Source organism: Zonotrichia leucophrys, chromosome Z, assembly GCF_028769735.1.
Source record: "Zonotrichia leucophrys gambelii isolate GWCS_2022_RI chromosome Z, RI_Zleu_2.0, whole genome shotgun sequence".
NCBI classification, from domain to species: domain Eukaryota; kingdom Metazoa; phylum Chordata; class Aves; order Passeriformes; family Passerellidae; genus Zonotrichia; species Zonotrichia leucophrys.
The window spans coordinates 72198955-72222838 of NC_088200.1; the positions used below are offsets into that span (position 1 = coordinate 72198955).

At 43.0% G+C, this 23884-nt stretch overlaps 1 protein-coding gene across 2 annotated transcripts in view; it reads left to right on the forward strand.

The window, feature by feature from the left end:
• Positions 1-23884, forward strand: part of PLPPR1 (phospholipid phosphatase related 1) — a 120297-nt gene that overhangs the window by 87197 nt on the left and 9216 nt on the right. For both annotated transcript variants that reach the window (XM_064735429.1, XM_064735430.1), the window contains exons 3-5: positions 1502-1690; positions 13382-13514; positions 22248-22498. In XM_064735429.1, coding sequence (XP_064591499.1) covers positions 1502-1690; positions 13382-13514; positions 22248-22498 — 573 coding nt within the window. The remainder of the gene's footprint in view (positions 1-1501; positions 1691-13381; positions 13515-22247; positions 22499-23884) is intronic.

Below are 23884 nucleotides of genomic sequence, written 5' to 3' on the forward strand. Positions count from 1 at the left end.
GACAGAATTGCCAAAATTAATTTTCAGAGGTCTTACAATAATCTTGCAGCAATACAGTTTTAATGCAGAAATCCTGGAGGCAAAATACTAAGACCAGGACCTGGTTATTCCACTTTTTTCTATGGTGTGACTAGATAACTTGTATAGTTAAAATGACAAAAATATTTGAATAGTGACAACTTCTGTAATAGTGGCACTAGTCTCCATAAAGAGGATTTTGAATCAGATCCTGTAGTCACAATTTAAAATCATAGGATTTGAGTTGGAAGAAACTTTAGAGGCCAGCTAGTCCACCCCTGTGCAGTGAGCAGGAACACCTTCCATTAGACCTGTTGCTCGAAGCCCAGTACAACCTGACCTTGAACACTTCCAGAGATGGGATATTCACACCTCTCTGGGTAATCTGTGTCCTTTTTTTACCACCGTCATTGTAAAACACATCATCCTTATGCCTCATCTGAATCAAGCCTCTTTTAGTTTTAAGACCATTACCCCTAAAAAAAAAAGTTACAAATCAATTACTATTTTTGTCTTGGGTGAAGACTGTGATGTGAGATTTTCTTTGCAGTGTGGCAGAGGGAGAACAAGAATTAATAAATCTGCTTATTTTCATGAGGTGAGTTTTGGGACACCTTTGGTGAGGTTGCGGTGACGTGTTGCTGAAGCAGTGTGGGAAGCTGGTACTGTGGTACTACATACAAAAAAGCAGATTGCTGAGCTTCCAACTAAGCCATTTAGGAGCCATGAAGTATGGAAAGAGAGACCAGAAAGGCTCCTTGCAGTTCATATCTGTTATATGAATGCAGCTTCAGACTCAAGCCAGCTTTTTCAAAAGTGGCTGTGGTAGAATGGGTAAGTCAGGCAGCGCACTGAAGTCCCCCACAGGTTGCTTGTGGAGATTTCTGAACAGACTGGTAAAGCTTTACTCGTAAAGAAGCAGCTCCAGGGAAAAGTGAGTGTCAGGAGAGAAGTCTTCCTCTGGATGCATCTTCATCTGGGCCACGCAGAGGGCTCGTCTGCATTAGCACAACACACACGTTCCCCAGCACGGGCTTGCAGCTGCAGCGGGGAAGTGTTTTGGCTTTGGCTTCCTGTAGGCTTTGTAACAATCCTCTCTCACTCCCCTGCCACCGAGCACAGGTTTTTTAGCTGCTGCTGCTGCTGTCTATGCCTCGCTGCCATCGATCCCTCCTGAGCTGACACTCACATGCCCTGTGAGCTGTCACAGCTCCCATCCCCTGCGCGCCGAGCGCGGACACGCTCCCATCTGAGACGTTCATTGGCGTCGTTTGCCAAAAGGTTTATGTAACAGATGTTGCAAAGCAGAGGCACAGAAACACACACACACACACACAGAGAGGCTCGCACACCATTATGGCAGGGGTTGTCAGAGTGACGGTGAAGGGAGGATGGTCCACAGCACTGGAGTAGCTCGCAGGCACAGCTGCATCTGTTCAAAAAGCAACTAACGCCTCTCTCTGTGACTATGCTTTATTTTCAGCTCGTCATCATGGCTGGGACTGTTCTGCTCGCCTACTACTTCGAGTACACTGACACTTTTCAGGTGCATATCCAAGGTTTCTTCTGTCAGGATGGCAATTTGATGAAACCCTACCCTGGGACGGAGGACGAGAGCTTCATTTCACCGCTTGTGCTGTACTGTGTGCTGGCTTCAACCCCGACAGCGATTGTGAGTATGAGGAATTATCTGAAATCCCCATAAACAATAACAATGGTGCTGTGATATCTTTGTCCCCTCGCCTCTCCGTTTGGATGTAATTGATTCACACTTAGCAGGATCTCTGTTTTGCCTCAGCCTAATATGATCTTCATCAGTTACCGCCAGGAGTAATTATTCTGAGGTAATCACAATGCAAGGCTGAGGGATAGAGCTTGTTAAGCCTTTTACAATAGCTTGCTTACTTCACTGATTAGTTGTGAATTTCCTGGGCTCCAGAGAGGCTCTAATGCAAAGGTTATGTATTACTGGCAATAAGAAAACGGGATAAAGCTGAAGTAAAATCCAGGTCAGATGTGCAGTATATACAGGATTATTTCCTGCTATATTAAAAGGACTGTTGAATGGCCTTAAAAGGCTTAGATGAGGAGAGGGATGTTAAATACAAAGAAAAATATGAATGCTGTTTTCTTTTTTTAATAGTTTCTTTGTTTCCAACAGTCACTAAACTTTTTTTTAACCTGATTTTATTCAGTATTCAGCCAGTAAACTGCAATTTTTAGCTTTTCTATGCAGATGAAAATATTCAACTAGCGGAGTACCTACAATGCCAAACAATTTATTGCACTCACTGGTTAGCAAAACTTCAGCTCTTTTCCATTTTCCACACAGAAAGTTGCATACTTCACCAACAGCCCAAGCTCTAGTGAATTTGTAATTGCATTGATAAATTCCTGTCAGACTCTGTTTATGGACTTTTGTTTCATTTCTTTCTTGCTATTTCTTCTCTGTTAGTATTTATTTCTTGTATTAAGTTTGCTTTTCATCGCTTTCAAAAGTTGATTAAAGCTGTACATTACATATTTATTTTTAAATAGTTAGTGCTTTGCCCTAGTCTGTTTTAAGTTTTGTTCTGCAGTAATTTTAGTGCACCAAATCATATTCTTGTCACAGAATGTGGTAAGAAGTGTGAAAGGGATCTGCAGAAGAGGCTATAGGTTTTGGTACAGGACACTTTCTAAAGACAAGCAGGTGCTTTGAAGTGGATTACATCATAAGTTTATGAGAAACATCTGCAGTAACAGAATTATTTTATGTATTGGATGTTGTTGCATATCAAGGATTTCATTTTACTTTCTGCTGCAATAATAGATTATCTGAAAATAAAAAAACCAAAACCAAAACAAAACAAAACAAAAAACCAAAACCCCCACATTTTGGACCTCCCCCATCAACATAGTGCCAATGTTCAGGGATGCAGCATTCACAAGTGCTTTTTGTAAAGGTAGGTGGTGGGTCACAGCCATGCCTTGGTTCCAGAGCAATGACATTAATGACTGGTTTGTCCCTCGATTACTGATAAAACGTTGGGTAATGAATGTTGCTCTTTATTTGGATCTTCTGTTTAAATCCTTGCTCTGCCAAAATTTTATGCTAACCTTTCAAGTTTTGCTGCACTGGATCAGCATTGCCTTTGCTTTTTAGTAACCCAAGAAGCTTTTCTTAATTACTGTCCTTTATGAAATGCTGAGCTGGAGCCTTGACTTGGCAGTGCTGGGTTAATGGTCAGACTTCACGATCTTAAAAGCCCTTTTCCAACATGAGCAGGTCTGTGACTCTTTGAAGAGTGCTTTATTTGTAGCTCCCATAGCCCATGTTGAACACAAAGAATGAAAGGCTGTAATGAATGCCAGGTGAGGTTGTTGGGTGCTGAAGGGACGTTCAGCTCAGTGCTGTGTGGAGCTGGACTCTGTGAGCCAGCCCATCCCATGCAAACTGTGCAGCAATGCTGGCCTGGGTCCAGTCAGCACCCTGGGCTGGATCCAGGGCTGGTTTAGGTGGTAACTCTGCCTCTTGGGCTGTGCTGTGCTGCTGCACTGGATACATTGCTCCACACAGAGGAGGCAGGGTCAGGGTCAGCACAGGGCTCTTGGCATCGTGCTCAGCACCAGGGATCTCTAGGTACAACCTCAAGGAGACTTCAGGTCAAATTCCCCTGACAAAACATTTTTTCCACCCACTTTTAATGCAGTATTTATTAATGCATTGTTTAATCACATTATTTAATTAGTTGTATTGTTATATTGTATTATTAATACATAATTCAATTATTTAATGTTCTGTTACTTAATATTGGGTTAATTTTCAACCAGGACATATGTCAGAGATTTTTCTGTCCTCCTGACTGATGCTTATCACAAGGTCTTTATAGGAGTAACTTAATTTTGTTCCTCATTCCCACCTTTTCCTGAAAGACCTTCTTCTCTTTGCACAGTATTTTCACATTTGTCTTTGGTTTGTAGCTGACTCTGCAGACCAAATTCTGGCAATGGTCATCAATAAAAAGATTATAAATGAGACAGAAAGTGAGCTCAGATTCTCCCTAAACTCTGTCTTGCACTTCCCTGCTGGTTAGTCCATTCAGAATGTGAACATCCTCATGTATCATCCTGAGCCCAAACGGATGCTGCCTCTCACTCAGCCTGCCCACAACCCTGGGAAGAGAGGTTTGATCCAGTTGAATGTCCCAGGGATTTCAGTGCAAGGAGCAAACGCAGCCATTTCCATTTAGACCGTGACAATTTGTACTCTTTAAAAAAAAAAAAAAACAAAACCAAAAACCTCCACACAAACAAGAGAACCCCCCACAGCTGTTCCTCATGGGAGGGAGTGCTGTGTGCATCCACTGCCAGCTAAGGTGTAGCTTCACTCCCCACTCTTTGCTCTCAGGAGGAATCACCAACGTTGTGCATCTCCACAACCTAGGCACAACTTAAGTCAGAGGTAATGCCATTTCCTTTGCAATTACTCATTTTTCCTCTGCACAACGCTCACTGCTTCACTTCCTAAAGGCAGAATGGCTGATTTGGCAAATGGCTGGTTTGATGTGACAGCAAATTTGATTTCTCTGTGTTGCTTTCACATTACCACTGTCCTCGTGACATGAGAGGAGTGATTGCTGGTGGAGGCCAGCAGCAATAAGGTACTGGCTCATAATAAAATCTAAAAGGGCTTCTGGAGCTGTGGGAGGTGTCCCAGGGATCTGTACAATCACCCCTCATCTGAGACACAGGCAGCATTAAGTGCAGTCCTGTGTGCAGGGGTCTGGGGAGGACTCAAAGCCGTGATTTCAGCACAGCTTTGAGGTGTTACAGCCCTTGCAAGCCAAAAGGGAGCATCTTTGTGAACTTAATGGAATATCTTTGTGTCTCTGTCATTTGGCTATGACACTGGGCATGGGGAAAACGAACGCATGTGTTTTATTTCTAAGACCACTTTGCACAAGTGCAGCTGTGGGTTGGTACCACTGTATCTGCATTTCCCTGCACTTTCAGTGGCAAAATAAATGTGACTGGCCTGGTTTTATGAAATTTTATCCATTGCTTTTGAAACATTTCTCTAAAAATATTCTGGGATGACTCCACCACATTCATCAGTGTCCCTGAAGACTAGCTTTCCTTGTTACGAGGTTACTGCAAAGCAGCCAATTCCCCAGCTGGCACTAAACAATCCTTCCAGAGTTCAGCACTGCTGCCTGCTCTGCTCCATCCAATGTGATTTATCTGCCCACCCGAGAGAAGCAGAGATGCTTAGGAACAGAGCCAGCTTGCTGAAATGAATACTGAGCAGTGGCAGAAAGCTTCAAGGGCACTGTTCTCTCTGTTCTTCATTACCCTAAAATGAATAGAAAGTGCCACTACCATTTTCACAGAGGTTAGTTTCTTTCCTTCTGTTTCCAGGTGGGAAGTAGCAGCCTAGATGTAATCTGTTAACTGCCCAGTGCTATTAATTTGTACAAAGGAGTATTTGTTTTCAGATAAGGTTGAAATCAGTCAAACCAAACCCAGTCTGATTATGAACTAGAAGCTGAATTACAGTGTTGATCTGAAGTAGGAGGAAATTGTTCCAACTTCTCTCTACAATCTGCACTTACCCCTCAAACTTCAGAAACACCCTTCTTCCCCATGGTTCTCCCATTCTTTCTTCATTCCTTGGCTTTGGCTTAGCACAGCCACGTTAGTACAGTGAATTATTTCTGTAAGGGAAGCCAGGGAAGCTCTGCCTGTCGTGGCTGACTCCCCTGTGGCTGCTCAGCTGCAGCTGCTAGGAGAACCAGGAACGTCTGACAGAGCTCAGAGCTCTGCTACAGCAGCTCCTTCCCGGCTTTTCCAGGCAGGAATCACCAGGCTCTGCTGGCCCTGGTGCTGCCAGAAGGCACAGCCTGCTGTGCCACGGCCTGCTGCCCACCACACTTCCCCCTGTGTCGCTGATATCTTTTTATGAAAAATCTTTTTATCCTTTATTTAGGATTTTTTTCCTCCTGAGAAGCTGAGAGGCCTCAGGAACAAATATTAACAATGATTATCTGCTGCTGTGGAATGCTACAGGTGGATCTGTGATTGGTCTCATGTGGTTGTTTGTAATTAATGGCCAATCACAGTCAGCTGGCTCGGACAGAGAGTCTGGGACAGCTGCCTTTGTTACCATTGTTTCTTTTTCTATTCTTAGCTTAGCTAGCCTTCTGCGATGAAACCTTTTCTTCTATTCTTTTAGTATAGTTTTAATGTAATATTTATCATAAAATAATAAATCAAGCCTTCTGAAATATGGAGTCAGATCTCCGTCTCTTCCTTCAACATGGCACAGCTGGCTGTGTCCTCTGCCTTCCCCTCCTGGAGTCTTGCCAGGGCTGGTGGGGTGGTGAATGAGGAGCTAGGGATACCAAGGAGTGAGGAAAAGGTGTGCCCTGTGTAAATGTTTGTATTCTGCTGTTTGCACACTATTCTGGAAGAATAAATACGCTTTCTTGGTTTGGTGCAACACTTTCAGGCGTTTCTGTTCATAGTGTCTCTGGGACTTTGTGGTGGTCCCAGCCACATGCCAGTTTGTGAGGAACAATGCAGGGCTGTGGAAAATGTGTATGTTCTTCATTAGAACTTCAGTATAATTATTTTAGACAGTTTTACCAGAGTATTAGGTTTTTGAGCACAACCCTAAGACAGTTTTGGGTTTTGAGCAGGCTAGAATATAAACTATGTATTTCAACCCTTTTGACTTAAAATAAAAAAGAGAAACAAAAACAATAAAGCAATTTTCTTGTTCTGGAAAAGTACTTGCAACTGTTCTTTGCTATTGTTTTCATTCAACAACAACAACCACCCACTCCAAAACACAATGAGGTGAGTAATTGAATGCAGATTGAACCCATTGAGTTTGTATCCTTGGAAAATTAAAAGTGAGCTGGCATTGCAACATTCAGCTGAAGACACTGTTTCATTACCTTGTGTACTTTTGCAAAATACAGTATTGATTCCTGGGGCCTGAGAACACCTGTCCAGGGCGTGATGGCAAAGACAAGAGAGTGTCTGAGGGAGCTCTCAGCCGGTCCCTGACCTCAGGAATATCAGTGATAATGATCTTATCAGGGAAAGCCTCTGCAGGCTTTGGTCAGGGCCCTGTCTGTGGATCACAGCAGAAATCCTGTGTCCTGGAGAGGCTCTTGAGGCAGACCTCAGCCAGCCTTTGCCTTTGAGGTGCCTTTTCTCAATACAGATGTTGCTGGTTTGACCATAGAGTCTCTCAGCTTCACATTGCCAATACCGGGTCCTGAGGGTAGCAGATAGGATGGCAGATCAATATTCCTCAGGGGCTAAGGCTAAATGTGAGGGAGATCTAAGGAATTAAGGAATTCACAACACTAAGTGAAAGTCAATATAAACCCTGTTCTTAGTGGGGACTCTGGAGAAGAGGAAAACAGGCTGTTCAGATCACAAGAGGCAACCTTGCAAAGGGACACCAGCTTCAAAAATTGAAATGGATTAAAAATTAGGCAAACTTTAACAATGAGGATAGACAAACATTGAAGAAGAGGCTGTGGGATCTCCACCCTTGAAGTCATGAGCTCCCATGTAGGTCCTGAAGAACATCCCTATCCTGACTGCAGCTATCCTAACACAAACCTCAGAGACATGACAGTTCCACAGGGCAGAACTGCTTTTGGCCCAGCTGAAGCCAGTGCTGATGAAACACCCTCTGGAACATTTTGCAAAGGTGACCTTTTGGTGGAGAGTCCTGCTTCTCCCAGGGAGAGAGATACTGAAACTGGCTGATTGAGGCTGAGAGCCCCACAACCCTCATCTGCTGCAATTCTCTGTTTCTGAGTGCTCTGCGTGCAGCTTGTCTCACAGCCAGTGCCTTCCTCACGTCCCCTCCTCCCCTTGGCTGCTGTTTGAATGATGGAGACTTGATTAATTTGGTTCTTTCTATTTGTGACATTAAAAATGCAGCCACACGCATCCTTGCACAGGCTTTGGGAAATTTCATACGGCTTGCTGAAACCTGCCCAGAACTGAGAGCAGTGGTGTCCCAAGATCTTAGCTCAGTTTTGTTTGCTGCAGAGATTTTTGTGTGTTGCAGCATGTCCCTGGGTGGAGTTTCAGTGTATAAAGTGGTGTTAAAAAATACTGACTGTGTCACAAGGGTGCTGTTAGAGTAAACAAGTTGAAGGATTTAAAAGCTCACAGAAATGAGAAAAATGTTAATTTAATACCTAGGAAAGACAGATAGGTCATGTGTGCGCTTCACATGATTCTCCCTAATGTAGGAACTCCATTGTCTTCCTGTGATGGAAAATAACATCACTTGTACTTTTTCATGAAAAGCAGCAGAAGGAAGTAACTTTCACAGAGAGGAAGACTTGAGGCAGTCCCAAACTGTGGGCACAGTGGAGCATCCTGCATCTCTCTCATGTATCTTTGCTGGTCCTCCTCCTTCTTTATCCATGTGGAATTGCAGCAGAAATTAAGACAGTGGGAACTTCCACACAACCCTAGTGTTCATTGGAAGTGTGAAAAAATTACAAAAATAGTGTTTTCACAATTGTCACAAATGGTGAGTAAGTGAGTGAGTGAATGAGTGAGTGAGAAGCAGGAGGGCTGTGAGTGTCATCAAAACTTCAGGAAAAACAAAAACTCTCCAACAACATTTTTAGTGTTAGAGGATGAAGGCATTACTTTATTTCTGGCCAGGATGTTGTTCTGCTCAGGATGTGCAACAGAAATAATTTCATCCTCACATAGGCCGGCTGTGCAGAGAAAATAATTCCATGCCACACGTATTTTAAGAGATTTTTCACAAACTTTATGCAGTCAAAACCCATAGATATTCTTTGGTTTAATGTTCATTCGTCCCAGGTTGCTTAGTTCTTAGTATTTGGTTTCCTATTGCTTACAGATATTTTCACCTCTGGTGCTAAGCAGGTCCTTATTCTTTTCTCTCCTCCAGACCAGGGTTGTTGTTTGAAGTTGATGGATTCATGGCACTTGATGGCCACTGATGGCTGTTGCCTTTGGTGAATCTTCTCTTCTGCTCCCAGTCTGCAGAGATTTTAAGCTCATCAGGCCTTCACCTGGTGGAACAACACCCTAAAGGAAAGAGGAAAGAGGAAATAAACCCTAATTCCCTTCCCCCGGGCAAAGGCAAACATATGTTGGGCTTGATGATATCAAAGGTCTTTTCCAACCTAGCTCATTCTGTAATCCTGTGAAAACTGACCAAAGTTATAAAATTAAAAAAAAATTATGATTAGGATATTTTCTATCATGAGGTGCAGCCTCTGCCAGCAGCTGTGGGACAGCAAGGAGGCAGTCAGGGCAGATCCAGCTGAGCAGCTGGAGTTGCAGTGAATCTGTAGAGGATTTTCAAAGGGAGAAAACAAGAGTTGAGGCTGGAGCAGCAGGACTGGAGCACGGGAGGAACCAGATTGTGGCACTCTACATGCACAGGAGTTTGCAGAAACATGACTAAGGAGAAGTATTTTGACTGCTGGAGAAGTGAGCAAAAGCATGGCAGGGGGATGAAGAAGGGATGCAGCATTTGCTGCCTCACCTTTGCTGCAGCATTTGAACCGAGGTACAAGGCCAGTGTTCTGTTTCAGAGAAAAACTGATAGAAGGAATAACAAAGGGGGTTAGAAGCTGTGCCTGTCAGCACCATCAATAATTATTCTTCTAAATTTAATACAACTCTTCCAATCAGCTCCTCAGCCTTTCCCCACTGCACAATTACTGCAGGAGGGCAGCTCCAATATCCCACTGTTCTGCAGCCTCCTCTCAGTTGTACCACAGACACATTTCTGCACAGTTTATTTTACTTCATCCTCACAGAAACAGGTCTTCTTGTTGTTCACTTTTCTTATATTTTTTTAACAAAGCTGTGCAAATGATCCTTTGTGTGAGCTTATCAGAAAGTGCTACAGGGAAAAAAAATATTCCATATCCTTTTAAAAGCAATAGTTCCATTATTTTGTTGATTAAATTGAAAATTAAATTTACAAACTGTCAGTAATCTGTGCAGGAGTGCAGGGAGTATCAGGTGCTAATGCTGTGCTGAGAACTTGAAAGGGGGAGATGAGACATTTCACTGTCTGAAAATGTCAGCTGAAGGACTATCATGGATAAAAGACTGTTGAAGAGGAAAATGGACGGATAATTTTATCATCTGCTGGGTCAGGATGAGCCAGGAAATAAGTAATGTGTGTGCAGCAGAGGGCTTTGAGAGCTGAACATTGAGGGGCAAGTATTTGGTGACACTGCCAGTAATGGGAAGGCAGGGAAAATTGAAGAAGTTTTCTCACTGGAGAGGTTGAAATCAGGAGAGGAAAAATGCCTGCTGGGTCGGTACTTCTGATTCATATTGGGCTTTGGGTCATCCTTGTATTTTTACCTGGTAGTTATAGGAAATGGAATGTGAGCAAGAGTTCTCAAGCAATATGTCCTCAGTGTAGATTAGCTGCTATTTTATTCAGGAAACCAAGAACAAAAACACATGCAGGGCACTACCTTTGCTTCCCTATTACCTACACCATGCCAGACTGCAGATCACTTTCAATCCAGTGCAATTCTCCTGACATTTCTACTGTCTAATTAAGCCAGTATGATACGGAAGTTCATTAACCTTGCATTGTTTTCTCAAATGGAAATAAAAGCGGTTAGCTTGCTGTTTTCTTTTTCAGCCCATATTTAGGTACAGAGTCTATATTTAGATGTCAGCTATAGAACTGATCCGCAGCCATTCCTGGAGTGCTGATTTTGTTTTGGCAGGAGCTGAGGCACTCGGCAGTGCGGGTGATTGATTCTGGGAGGCCAGCTGGACAACTTGGCTGGATGTGGACCCCGCTCATGCAGCATCATCAGGGTTTAAATCACGAGAATCAGTGGAGTTACTTGATTTCAGAAATGCCTGGGAAAGGAAAAAAAAGCAAAAAACAAACAAGTTCTTTGAGAGCTATTCAGACCACATTCAACTGCACACAGACAGATTAGCTTTCAGAATCAGGTGTCCAATTGCCCATTGAATTTTTCAGAAACAGCAAGGCTGACATTCTAGAGAGCCCATATTAAGCATATTAGAAAACAAATTTCAGCAACTAAATTCAGTGCCAGTGATGACATGACAAGAATGGTCCAGTTATGTTGAACCACTTTGTATCTCCACACAAACACAGCTTTATTGCCATATACCTAAACCAAAGGCAGTATTAATTTCAAAAAAATCAAATTTTGAGCTGTTATGCTGTAGGAAATCTGGGATAATTCTGCTTAAATCAGTGGAATGGAACTGAACAGATTATTTACAGCCTGGCAAAATTTACTCCTAAATCTAAGTGGAACTAATCTATGCACATGGGAGTCGCTAGGAGCATGCCAGACAGCTAGATTTATAGAAACAAAGATGGGAACTGAAGCAGGAAAATACTCCATTAACCTCTGATGTAAAGGAACTTTAAAGGTGGATGCATAGTTACAGGAGGACTGTTAGTATGTTTTATGCCTAAGTCTCTCCTGTTTGAAAAGTTTAGGATATTTTAAAGTCAAGCAGCCCCTGTGTTCACAGAGTGGAATTCCCTCAGGGTGTGAATCGTCCCTCGGTGTGTGTGTACAGCCCCGGGCAGACAGAGAGCCAAAGCAGTAATTCAAACTTCTGAACATTGCAATAATTCAAATAATAAACGGGTTGAAACAGAGTGTCACTTTCAAACTGCTTTAGTGCAGATGGTCTTTTTCTTAATTCCCAGCCCCGTCGTTAGTGAGCTGAGCTTATTGAACTGCTTGCCAATTCTGTTAAGAGCAGATGGAGTGAAACGGGATAAAGGCAATATTTCAGTGCAGCTCCCATGCATCAGCTCCCCTCCAGATGCCATTATCAACATGCATTTTACAGCTCCACAGCTCCTGCCATCAGCGGGCAGAATTATAAAGAGGTTGAGCATACTTGGCTTGAATGTCAATAATCAATAAGGACACTCATCTGGCTTAATAAGGATAAATTGTTGCCCTTGAAACAGCACACCATTCCAGCAGTCAGAGTGAACTGAGGTGACTTCCTTGACATTTAATCTAACTCCAGGTGTCTGTGCCACACAGTGTGTGTGTGTACACAAACACTTCTGTTATGTATTTCTCTGACTGTTCCCCAGCACTATGGATTCTCTGGTGTATGTCCTGCAATAATATATTAAATTAATAATCTTGAAGTGCTTCCCCTTAAAAGCTCATTTTTCCACATCAGGCAGGCTTTTTTTTTTTTATTGTAAGGACTTTAATTACAAACTCTGTCTTTCTAAAAGGGTCCCAGTTTCCCTTTCTAAAGCCTGCTGACAGAACATGATAGGTGATATTTTCAGAGGTTCCTGCTGTGTGTGGATCATCATTGCCTCTAAAGCCTGTGATTAAATTCTGTCCAGCTTTAGTGAGGGTAGATAGGCCTCAGTGTAACAGAACTAAATTAGTTCTAAGTGCTTAAGGAATGATCCTACTCCTATGGGAAGCAGCTATTACATTTACAGAAAGCATGAATGTTCAGATCATACAAAAATATGTAATACATAAGCACAGCTAACACCATGATCAGTGGTTCTGTGGAGACTTCATTTTTGACAACAGAACATTTAGTCAAACATTGCTCTTTCTCACAGTGTTTTAATAACAACAATCCTTGGTTGTTACCAACATTTCTGGTCTGTTACTGCCAACAGTCCTTGGATGGCTCCACAGCCATCCAGCTATCAGTGTTTGAGACATACACATTACCCTTTTATCTTGTGGGAATTGGGAGCTCCAAAAGGATCTCACTTTGACCCCTTGTTCTGAGGGTCACAAGAGAGTGGGCTGCCGTTATGGTAATCTTCCACCCTGGGCAAAACTCACATTGGTAGCTTTTTTTGAAAGCTCAACAACAAAAATATTATTTCACTTGGGTTATTATTCAGATAAGAAAAATAAGTTTCCAAGGCTGTTAGTGGAAAAACAAATGCTCATTAGACAGCAGAGTTTCTGGGAACACACAGTGTCTCTGATATGCTCAACAGGGGCTTAGTCCAGGTGCAGCTCATCAAGGCTGAGGCTTAATGAGCATTTCTCAGCTCGGCGCAGCCAGAGGAGGGGAGGGAGGCTCCACCACAGTCTTTGCCATGAGTGAAGTCAGCTTCTCTGGGTCTCTGCGCCACTGAGTGCAGGAATGATCCCTCTCCAACATTCTGGGGAGCTGGGTGTGTGTCAGCCCTGCTGAGCCCCACAGTGCCAGTGCAGGGTCCCCAGAAACACTCAGCTGTGTGTCACTGTCTGTGGGCTGGGGCTAGACACCCATGTTTCAGTGTTTGCTCATGCAATTTTTGACCTTCTCTTTCTTTCCCTTTCCTTGGCAGATTTTTATTGGTGAGATATCCATGTATTTCATAAAGTCAACCCGAGAAACCCTCATTATTCAAGAGAAAACTATTTTGACTGGAGAGTGCTGTTACCTGAACCCACTGCTTCGAAGAATAATACGTTTTATAGGTAAGCATCCTGTGCACTGCAGGCTTGGACCCTGCTTGCACCAAACCAGGACGAAACACGCTGACAAAGTACATCACAAAATTAATTAAGCTGTGAAATCTTTGCAGGCATCTTCCACCTTAGAGGGATAGTCCCCTCAGGATTTCCAAGGTAACTTTCAAAATTTGCCATATCATGCTGGCTGGAGCTGGTTTAGATCATATTCTGCTGAGCTTAAAGCTTTTTTTTGAGACCCTTAAAGAAAGGTTTTTCCAATCAAATCCTTATATTAATAAATCCATCACTGCTAGTTTATGCAAGCTACCCATTTTAGTTACAAATTTGTCCTCACCAGCTCATCTATTTGGCATTTTTCTTTTCAGCTCTAATTTTAACATCCATAGCTCTGCCACATAATGTTCAGCTGAGCACAGCATAAAAAGCCCAGAGCTCACTTCAAAATAATAATATTATTTTCATTGTATTTGCTTTTTCTTAGAGCTTTCATTGAGTTAATTGCTGAGAAATGAAGTTCTGTCAATAAACCATTAGGAAGATGCTTTTTATGGTGCTTGCAAACCGCTTTACCTTCTTCACAGTGTTGATGAGTCCCAAGGTCATGAGTGGGATGGGATGTCTGGCTGATGGCATGGGCCAGTGGCTCCTCAGAATGCTCCCCACTGGCCAAGAGGGGCTTTGCCATCACAGCACTGCCTTCCTTGTGCACTCCCAGAAGTGAAGCACCCTCCTCACACACTGCCTCTCGCAGAGAGCTGAGCCCACATTCATGGTCTGACTTAGAATAAGCAATGGGGGGAAAAAGCTGGAAGTATCTGGGGCGCTTCTTCCCCGTCACTGCCTAATTTCTGAGCTTTACCTGGAATGAAGATGTCTGCTGTGGCTGTGGCAGATGTTGTGCTGCTTCCATGGAGCACAACCCTGGCTGCAAGCAGGGATGCTTCCTCAGAGCACGGAGCTGAAGGCGCTGGCATATTTGTCATCAGCAAATGCGTGCTGCAAAGGAGGAGGAACCATGGTTCTCCTTCTCCTTCAGCTCTCTCTGTGCCTTCTGCTTTAGGCATGGAAGGCAGGGAGTGAAGTGTGCCTTCTGCCACCAGAGAGGGGGAAGCAAACCACCTGTGTTTTGTTACTTGGGCCTGGTCTGTGTGCTGCTGGGGGGAACAGAAAGACACAGAAATCCAGTTAGGAGGAAAACATCCTTGAACTCCACATAACCTCCGGGATATATTGATATGGCAGCAGACTGCCATTAAGAGAGAAGCAGTGTACCAGTGTCCACTGGGCCACTCAGGGCTTTTTGACTGTTCCAGCACATTTGGCATGTTGCAAAGTCCCAATCAAGCACTCGTGCCTGTGGGGTCAGCACTAGAAGTCCTTAGACCATGGAGGTTGAGTTCTTGCTCAGTATGTTTCCTCACAGTTGGCTTTATTCTTAAACATGTTGTTGTTTCTCTTCTGGTGGAAAAGAAGCGGGTAGCAATGATACAGTGGACTCCCAGAAAGTAGTGGGACATAAACCATGCTAGGGAAATGATTCTTGGCTTTGCCAGCTGTGTTTTTGTTTTTCTGAGAAAAATGAAGTTAATATTATTAGAAAAGGCTAGAAGTCTTTGCCTTGTCTTAAACTACACTGTGTGGTTGTTTTCTTCTGAAACTTCTTCCCTGCCTCTGTAGTGAAATGAGAGAAGTAGAATTTGTTGGATGAAATAATTTATGAAAGGAACTGAAGATAACTGCATGTTTCTTCGTTTTTCATTTCACCTGTGTTTTGAAAACAGGGCATGCAGCTGTGCCCTGCCTGGATGATCCAGGGAAGTTAGCTCCATACTTACCCCACTCCAAAACGAAGCTTCCCAAGTGCTTGGCTGTGCAAAGACAACTAGGTTGCTTGTACATGGATTTCTCTTTGTGTGCCTTCTCTTGATAAACTTTAGGGCCAAAAGTTACAGAGTCGATTAACTAAGTTCTCTTGCAAGTTATCTTCCCTACCAAGCAATCTGCCTTGTTGCAAAAAAAGTTTTCTGCCAATTTAGTTTTGGTACCAAGAGGTTTGAGCTAGTCTTTATGAGTACCTGCAAAAAGCAGTTACTTAACCCCTTGGAAAATTGCCTTGTAAGGCATTACAGTTTATATTATTCCAAAGAATGGGAAATATCCTGCAATGTGTCTTAGTTCTCATGTGCCAGAAAAAATGAACACTAAACGTCTGACCCTGCAAGGCACATCATGGAGAACTTTGACAGTTGCCAGTCCCAAATTTTAGGAGTGCAAAGAGGCTTTTTCTCCATCCCCCCAACTCTGAAATGGAAGTTGCTGGGAAGAGATGGGAATTTTAAGACAATTTTAAGAATTGTAGTCTAAATGTGCTTTCCACAAAACAAGAAGAAAGCTGTACATACTTCACTGAATGTTCATTTATATTTTGCAAGAAAAGAGACACAAAAAGGGAAACTTTAAGCTGTCGTTTGGTCCTGTGAAATACAAGAACTCTTGTAATCTCCGTTGGATCTTCTGGTTGCTAGATTTGAGCTTTTCTGCTCTTTCCTTCATGCACACAGAATTAAGGACTTTTTTGCACTTTGAAAGCAGAGCAAAACAAAAAACCAACAGCTTTTCTGGAATGCTAACAAACCCCATGTTTCGTCTCTGTTTTTTTTTTTTTTTTCCCTATCTTGTTTACTGTGCTCTCTGTTGATTCTCTCCTTGTTTTTCTCAAGGTCTCAGCACGTCTGTTTCTAAGAGCCTCCCCTCCTGAGTTTAGTCGAGACTCTGAATGTTGAGCTTTGTATTAAATCTCTCCCCGATACTTTGTCTACACGAAGCAGAGCCACAATTTCTTCTTGCTTCCTGGCCCAGACAGGAATCCTTCAAGCTGATTGACATTTGCTTTTGTGGCAAAAGACTGCCTCTCACCTTGCTGCAGTGTATATCAATTCCTGCATCACAGCCTAGATTGGTGAAACCTGCTATGTTCCCTATATTTAGAAAAACACTTACTTTATCAGTGAAAAAAAGCTGGCTTAGCTTGGAAACATCAGACTTTGATGTATGCTTCAATTTTCTCCATCTTCCTCTTTATCTTTTACAGCTGCTTTTCTTTTTTTAAGGTTTTGAGGTCAAACTAGTGATGTGGAATTGCTTCAGAACAGTTTTTATAATATATTGCTGCTGCACTGCTTTACTTTAGGCACATCCTCCCTCCTCCCTCCTCTCCCCACCCTTCCCAGCAGTTCTGTCATCAATTTTTGATGCCAAAACTTGCTGTTTATGTGCTGAACCTTTGAGAAACTAATTGTTAAGGGTGGCTGTTTCCTGGGCCTCTGCCTCTTCTCCCTTTCTCCCAGCTTGAGCATACACAGCCTTTTGTATATTTATTCATTCTGTCTTGTAATTTCACATTCAGCACTTTGTTAGCATTGCCTTGTTAACAGACGCCTTGCATTTGCGTCTGTGTTCTACTTAATCCTTTGTATTGCAAATAGAGGTTATAAAATATTTTAGAGAATGGTTTCAGTCAAGGTTTCAGTCTTTTTATGTGCAGCTGCTATCATACCCGCAGGATCAGGGACTCAGACCTCCCTGACCCAATCTGACGGGGTGAGTATGGTGTGTATTGTGTTGCATTTCATTATATTAGGTTTCTAATCCATGTGATTAAGTTGTCTACCTGCAAAGCCCTGATAACATGCAAGTAGCCCCTTTCTAGTTGAGATATCTAGAAATTCAGCATGCTTCATCAGCTTGTTACCAGTGGCTTTGACTTCGGATGCGCATAATTAACAAATGGCACAGATCAGCTTCTGTTGACAACTTAATCTAAAGCATGGTGACACTTCACAGTGGGCAGCTAAATAATTAAATTAGGGCTTTATTTCAGCAAATTGAGATTTTAGTTCGGCAAATAAAGGTTTACAAGGTTTATACACACATTGAGTTTATTGTAACAGGGTAGATATGCCCCAGAGCTCTGATGTCAATTCCCTGAGCAGCTGCTCGAGACAGCTTACCTGACCTTGTCCTTCTGCCTGCCTTGCCTCTGAAGTTCACTGTGAAATAGTGCATGTTCTGTTATTAATTGGCTGCCTTTCCATGGGCCTCGAGCTGAATTTGGGGTGTTGCCCCAAACCTAAACTGCTTGAACAACTGTAGATGTTATCAGTGAAGAATATCAAAGAGGAACAGGTCACTGTGCTGGGGACACATCAGCCCTCACAGTTCTCCTTGGTGCCAGGCTCTGAGCTGGCAGCTGCCTCCATGAAAACTGGTGGTTGTGAAAGCAGTGAGGAAGGAAGATACCCTGTACATCTGTCAGGAGGAGTCTTGAGCCTCCAGAGGACTTTTGCAATGGGAACTGAATTTCTTCTGGCATGGTCAGACTCTGGAGGTTTTAGATCCCTGGATTAGTGAGGTTTGTGGGGTTTTCAGTGGAAGACCATAGCCAGTCCTAGAATGAGGTTATGAGTGCTCAGAAGCCTGATGTTGAGCCTGTTCCTGATGCCATGGCAACAGGACAATAAAGTCCCCTGCAATCCCCATCCCTCCTGATGTAAAATGGATTAATGATACAGGCCTCTTTTTGCACACCCTTTAAGATTAAATGAAGGGTGGTTTAGCAGAGTCTGAGTCACAGGACTATAAATGTATGGCTTTATTGGATGCACAGGATTCTTACAGCAAAACATTCAAAAATGGGCTGAGGATCAGCACTCCCATAGAGCCCTGAGTCCTTCCAGGGACACTCTCCAATGAAACTTCAATCTTCCTTAGAAAACAGAGGGGTGGGAAAGGGGTTAGGTGAGTATGAGTGTGCATGTGAAAAATGAACACTTTAGAGGCAAGTTAGGTTAGGAGTGACAAATTCAGATAATTGGAACAGAGAGGAGTGCCTAAATAGATATCCTTGGTAGAAAACATGATGATATGTTACTGAGGAGCTCAGCTTCTGATGTCTCATGAACCCTTCAGTCCATTGTTTCTTTTGTCACTTTATTTAAGGGTTTCATGATTTTTCCTTAATAAAGCCTTCTACTTCCTGATTCTTATTTCCACCCACTGGCTTCTCACTTGTCTCTTCCCAATGTCTTTTGAGCTGCTCTTCTTCAAGTCCCAAGGGGGGTTTTGTTGATTTTTGTTGTGGTGGTGATTTGTGCCAAATCAGTGGCATTTTAAATGCCTCTAATGGCGAGAGTTTCCACAGAGACAACAAGCAGCTGCAGTGACTGATGTTACATAGAACCAGGGAGGAAGAAGAGAGCTTGAACATGAATTGCAGGGAGGACAGGGGGTTCTACTGAGGCTACAGTGAGTGAGAAGAGCTGGATTCTTCTTCAGGGCAGCTGCCTCTGTTAGAAAAAGCCATAGAGCTGGAGGTGGCAACACTGATGAACTGCCACAGGAGGAGCTTGATAGGAGACAGAGTATGGGAATAGGATGTGGGTCAGAGCCCAGACACCAGGGGTTCATTTAGGACTTTCTGACAGTTATTTAGAGGGATGTGTAAGTGGAGAAATTAAAAATGAAGCATTCAAAATTGAAGCTGCTAAATACTTAGACTTTTCTGCCAAGGCAAGTGTTAGTTCAGGTAGTTGAGATGACATGGGAAAGTCAACCTTCACCTCATCCATCCTCTGCATTTTTTAACAGGACTTTCCTTGTTTGTTCTTTTTCTTTTTTTTTTTTTTCTGGCTTGAACATTTAATTTGTCTAAGGTCTTTCTCAGTGGAGGTAAAGATATGTTAAAATCTATCTGATCTCTGTTTTCTTGGACTCTGGAGCAGCTGAGAGAGTAGCAGGGAGTACAGCCTCCCTCTTATATCTGGTCTAAGCTGGTATCTCTCCCAGTTACTTTCTGCTTATTGTTTTGTCTTCTAGGCACCTCCTTCTGCTCCAGAGACACAAGTTGAGAGTAGTCAGTACAATGAGAAGTTGGGAGAGACATAGAAGTTTCCAGACATTGCTTCTGCTTCTTCTTTAAGGCCTCTTTTTGCAGCCAGACTGTGTGACAGGAGTGGGGAAAGGGGCTGAGGGGAAAGATTGGCTTCGTGTAATTGCAATTAACCTTCATCCTTTCTGCTAGTGAGCAGCTGTAGGTCTGCTTCCCATGTGGCTTGCACTGTTCCCATCCTTTCTCAGCATGTGCCAAGTTCTGCACTACAGTTCATCCCCAGGTTTTCTGGCCCAGAGTGAGCACACTGAAAAAAAGCACTTTGCTGCTGAGCAGGATGGCACCACCTCCCATTACACCTGGGTGCCAGGGTCTGGAATAGACATGTCTTTTCCCATTCTTTCTCTCTGACATTATATCAGGGATGTGAGCTGTTTGACCCTGAAGAGCTGGGGCTGTTTGCCCTTCCCATGAAGCCTTTCAGAGCAATTTGTCTGCCTCTGAAAAGCTGGCAATCACATCCCTGCATTTTGGTCAGTTAGTTTAGCTGCTGTAGGTCATTGAACAAATCCATTGAACAGATGGATTCCTGAGGTGCAAAAACCATCAGGGGACTGTCCAGCGCTGCCCAGGCACACTGGCATTACAGCCTTTAAATCAATTACAGCCAACCCTTGCTCCAAGAGAGCTGAGGTGCAATCAGCCTGCGAGAGTCACATCCCTGCCAGCCAGACCCATTGCTGCCCAGGGCTGTGATTTACACAGAGCTCAGCTTGGCAGAGCTGCAAGAGAGGAGCTGCACCACAGCCAGAACGTGACAAAGGTTTCAGCCATGGCTTGCTCTGCCCTTCTCCAGGTCACTGCAGGCCTCTGCAGTTTGGGCAGCCACTTTCTGTGCCACCAAATATTAAGAAAATGCAAGTGTCGAAACTTCTTTTCTTAATGGAGAGAAGTACCTTTGTATATATGCACTTCCTAGAGATTGAAATAATTTTGTGTAGCTCGTGACTTTTTCCTGAAATGTCTTGGTTTTTGGCATGTAAGTACACGATAAAGAGCATGAACCAGACTGCCTGACACTTACATTTCCTCTAATTATTGTAAAGGCTGGGTAATAATCCTTGCTGTACTCCCTGTAATTTGCACAGCACATCAGAAAGTTGCTATTTAAAGCAAGCTGTGCCAAAAAAAATTAAACTTTTGACAGAGTGCTGTATATAAAACAAGATTCTTCTCTGTCATAACTTCAGCTGTTTCACCAGGGTTAAATTATACCTTTCTGCCTCTTTACTTTGAACTTGCTTGTGCACTGACTAATGTAAGTGAGAAGTTCCTGATGGCTGTGGAAAACCATGGACTTGAAATATCACCAGAGGGATAAAGGAAATAAAGGAGCAGCCTCTGTGCTCTCCTTTCAAGCACACTTAGCAAGATAAATGGGAGGGAAACTGTCACATCATTGAAAAGGCAGGGGCCAGTCCTGCAGTCTAAAGCCAGAGGAAGGCAGCCTCCTTCTTTGGCCACCACCAGCTTTTTAAATCCATGATCACATACCAGTTCATTAATAATAAATAAAAACAAACATACATGAAGAATGGTAATACATTCAGGCTCCAGAATCATCCTCCTGTGTGCTGCTCCTCGCTGACCTTGGGCAAGGATGGTGAGGAGGGGCAGCTCTGCAGTCCTGCAGCCCCTCCAGGCTGTTTCCCAAGGGAAGGGCTCTTCCCATCAGTGCCCCAGCAAGGGATCTGTGCCACAGTGACACCAAACCATCTCTCTGACTGACTGGCACAGGCAAACCCCACTCAACACTTGTACAACAAGTCCATTTTAGTCACAGTTTAATTGTCTGTTACTGTAGGTACATGATGCATTATTTTGAGTCCTCATATTTTTTGTGTCTGAGACTAGAGCAGCCTTTTAATCTGTTTTTTAAACTCAGAATAGATAAGCAGTGAAGATGTTACCGTCATGGTGGTGCCAGCTCTTAAGATTTTATCACAGCTTTCCTAAGATGATTTCCCTCGAGCTCCAGCTCTCAGTCATATTTAAATACAAAGCAATCTTGGATAATTTATAATTTAATGACTTTTGCTTACAGAGCTACAGAAGGGAGAAAGAAAACTTGCATGACCCTCAATATCCCTATATCAGAACTCAGTATTTATTTGTTCTATGTTTTTAGAATATAGAACGACCTTTAATCAACCTTAGTGATGAGAAGGGGAAGAGGAGAGCCAATTTAATCTTTCAGAACATTTGAGTTTGGTAATTTTGCAAACCTGCTCTTCTGAACCTTTGGTATGTAGGCATTACACGCATCTGAAAGATCCTCATATGTTCATAGCAGCTGTAGCAGGTATTGATAACACTCAAGGGGAGTCAGTGGAGGATGTGACAACTGCAGTATTGATCAAGAGATGCTTCACAACCCTGGAAAAGTTCCTGCATTGAAGTGAATGCTTCATCTCACAGGTTATGTGCTCCTGGTGACATGAGCCGAATTACAGCTGTCTTCCAGAGCAAAGAAAGCATTGGGTTGCTTCCAAAAGTACATGCCAAGTATTGCTAGGTCAGGATTGTAAATTTTCACCATAAGGGTGGCAAATAGTCAAAATCCAAAAGGTACTAAATCCTAGATAAGAGAAGTATTGTGTTTCAGCACAACACTGCTCTTTCAGGTGCAGAAATCCCACTTTTTTGTCACAGATTTATTATAAGTACATCACACTATTTGCTATAAGTACATGACACTATGTCTCTCCCTCTCAGGTGTAGTGACACTGTCCAAACTTGTTTGAATAACCACTGTTTGAATAACCACCATTTTTGACCTTTCCTCACAGGCGTGTTTGCATTTGGACTTTTTGCCACTGACATCTTTGTAAATGCCGGCCAGGTTGTGACCGGGAACTTGGCTCCCTACTTCCTGACCGTCTGCAAACCCAACTACACCGGCAGCGACTGCCGGGCCCACCACCAGTTCATCAACAATGGCAACATCTGCACAGGGGATGTGGAGGTGATTGAGAAGGCCAGGAGATCCTTTCCATCCAAACATGCTGCTCTGAGCATCTACTCAGCTTTATACGCCACGGTGGGTGACAGTGTGACTGCCGGCTCGCGTGAGAGGTTTCTGTGTTTTCTAGATGGGGCATTTTCCTTGCAATGGATTTTTCGAGAAAAAGAGGGTTGTTTTGGGGGCAGCTTTTTTCTTTATCAGTAGGGGGAGATCCTCTTCCCTCTCCATTTTACCAATCCTTGTATAAGTAAATGAAGTGCTCATTGATTTTGAGGCACTGCACGTGGAGGCATGAGGTCCTAAACTTGCCTTTGCTGCTGACCTTCTAATTCAATTTTCTCTTCTCCCTGCCACTGTCTCATGAGCATTAAAATGAAGCTGATCCTTAAACAGCTTCTGGGTTGCTACATTTGTTCACATGCCATGTGTTGTTGAACATTTAAAATTTAAATTGTGCCCTTTCAATAGAGGTCTGAACTTAGGCTGAATTTTGCTTCCCTTGTTTAGGACCTGAACTCACATTGCAACGAGGGTTCTAATAAAAGTCAGAATTTTGTTGTTATCACAGAGAAATGCACCCCAGCTGACACACTGACAAGGTGACACTGCCATGCAGACAGGAAGGAAATTATGAAGTCTGATGAAACAGATCCACTGCTCCTTTGAGTTCTCTGGATAAAGTTTCTGTGATTTTTAAAAACTGATCCAAGAATCTTACTAACAAAACAGAAAACCTTGCTGGTTTTGCCATAAAGATCCAAAGACTTAACCTGGTTCTGATCTCAAAATGCATTAACCTATCTTTTCTCTCCCTATAGCTTGACTCAGAGTTGTGTCAGAATCTGTCTGCTGGTTATAAGTATGCAAGAAAAGCCTTACAATTATTAAAGACAGGGTATTTACTGAGTATTTTGCCCAGTGCTCTTGGTAGCAGATAAATGAAGCACCACATTATTACGTCTAAAATTAAGAGTCCACCCACTGCTGTTTCAATATCCATCTGTTGGCACTGCATGTTGTGTGAATAACGATGGAGAAATAAACTGTAACTCCTTTGATCAGGATTTGTTGGGAAATATTTGGAAAGCATGTAAAATTTTGTGCACATTACTTCTGAACAATGTGCAACCCTGTGTGAAATGAAGCCCACAATATACTCAGCATGGTTCTGGCAGCTGTTTGCACCATGATAAACTCTCAGGTGGAAGTTCCAGGGTTCCAGGCTTAGTCCTGGTTCTGTCCTAAGCTAATTACATCCTTTCATGGACTTTCCCTGCCCAGCATCCTTTGTTTCCTAGGAGGGCAAATTTCCTACAACAGGCTGACTTCTACAGCTGAGGGGTAACTCTGTTTTTCTTCCTGAGCCTAAGCCCCAAGTAGTTTAGTATTTCTGAGATCTAGTTTTCCAGGAGTTTCTGCTATGGGCCGGCACTTCTCACATTGGAAGATGACAGATAGAGC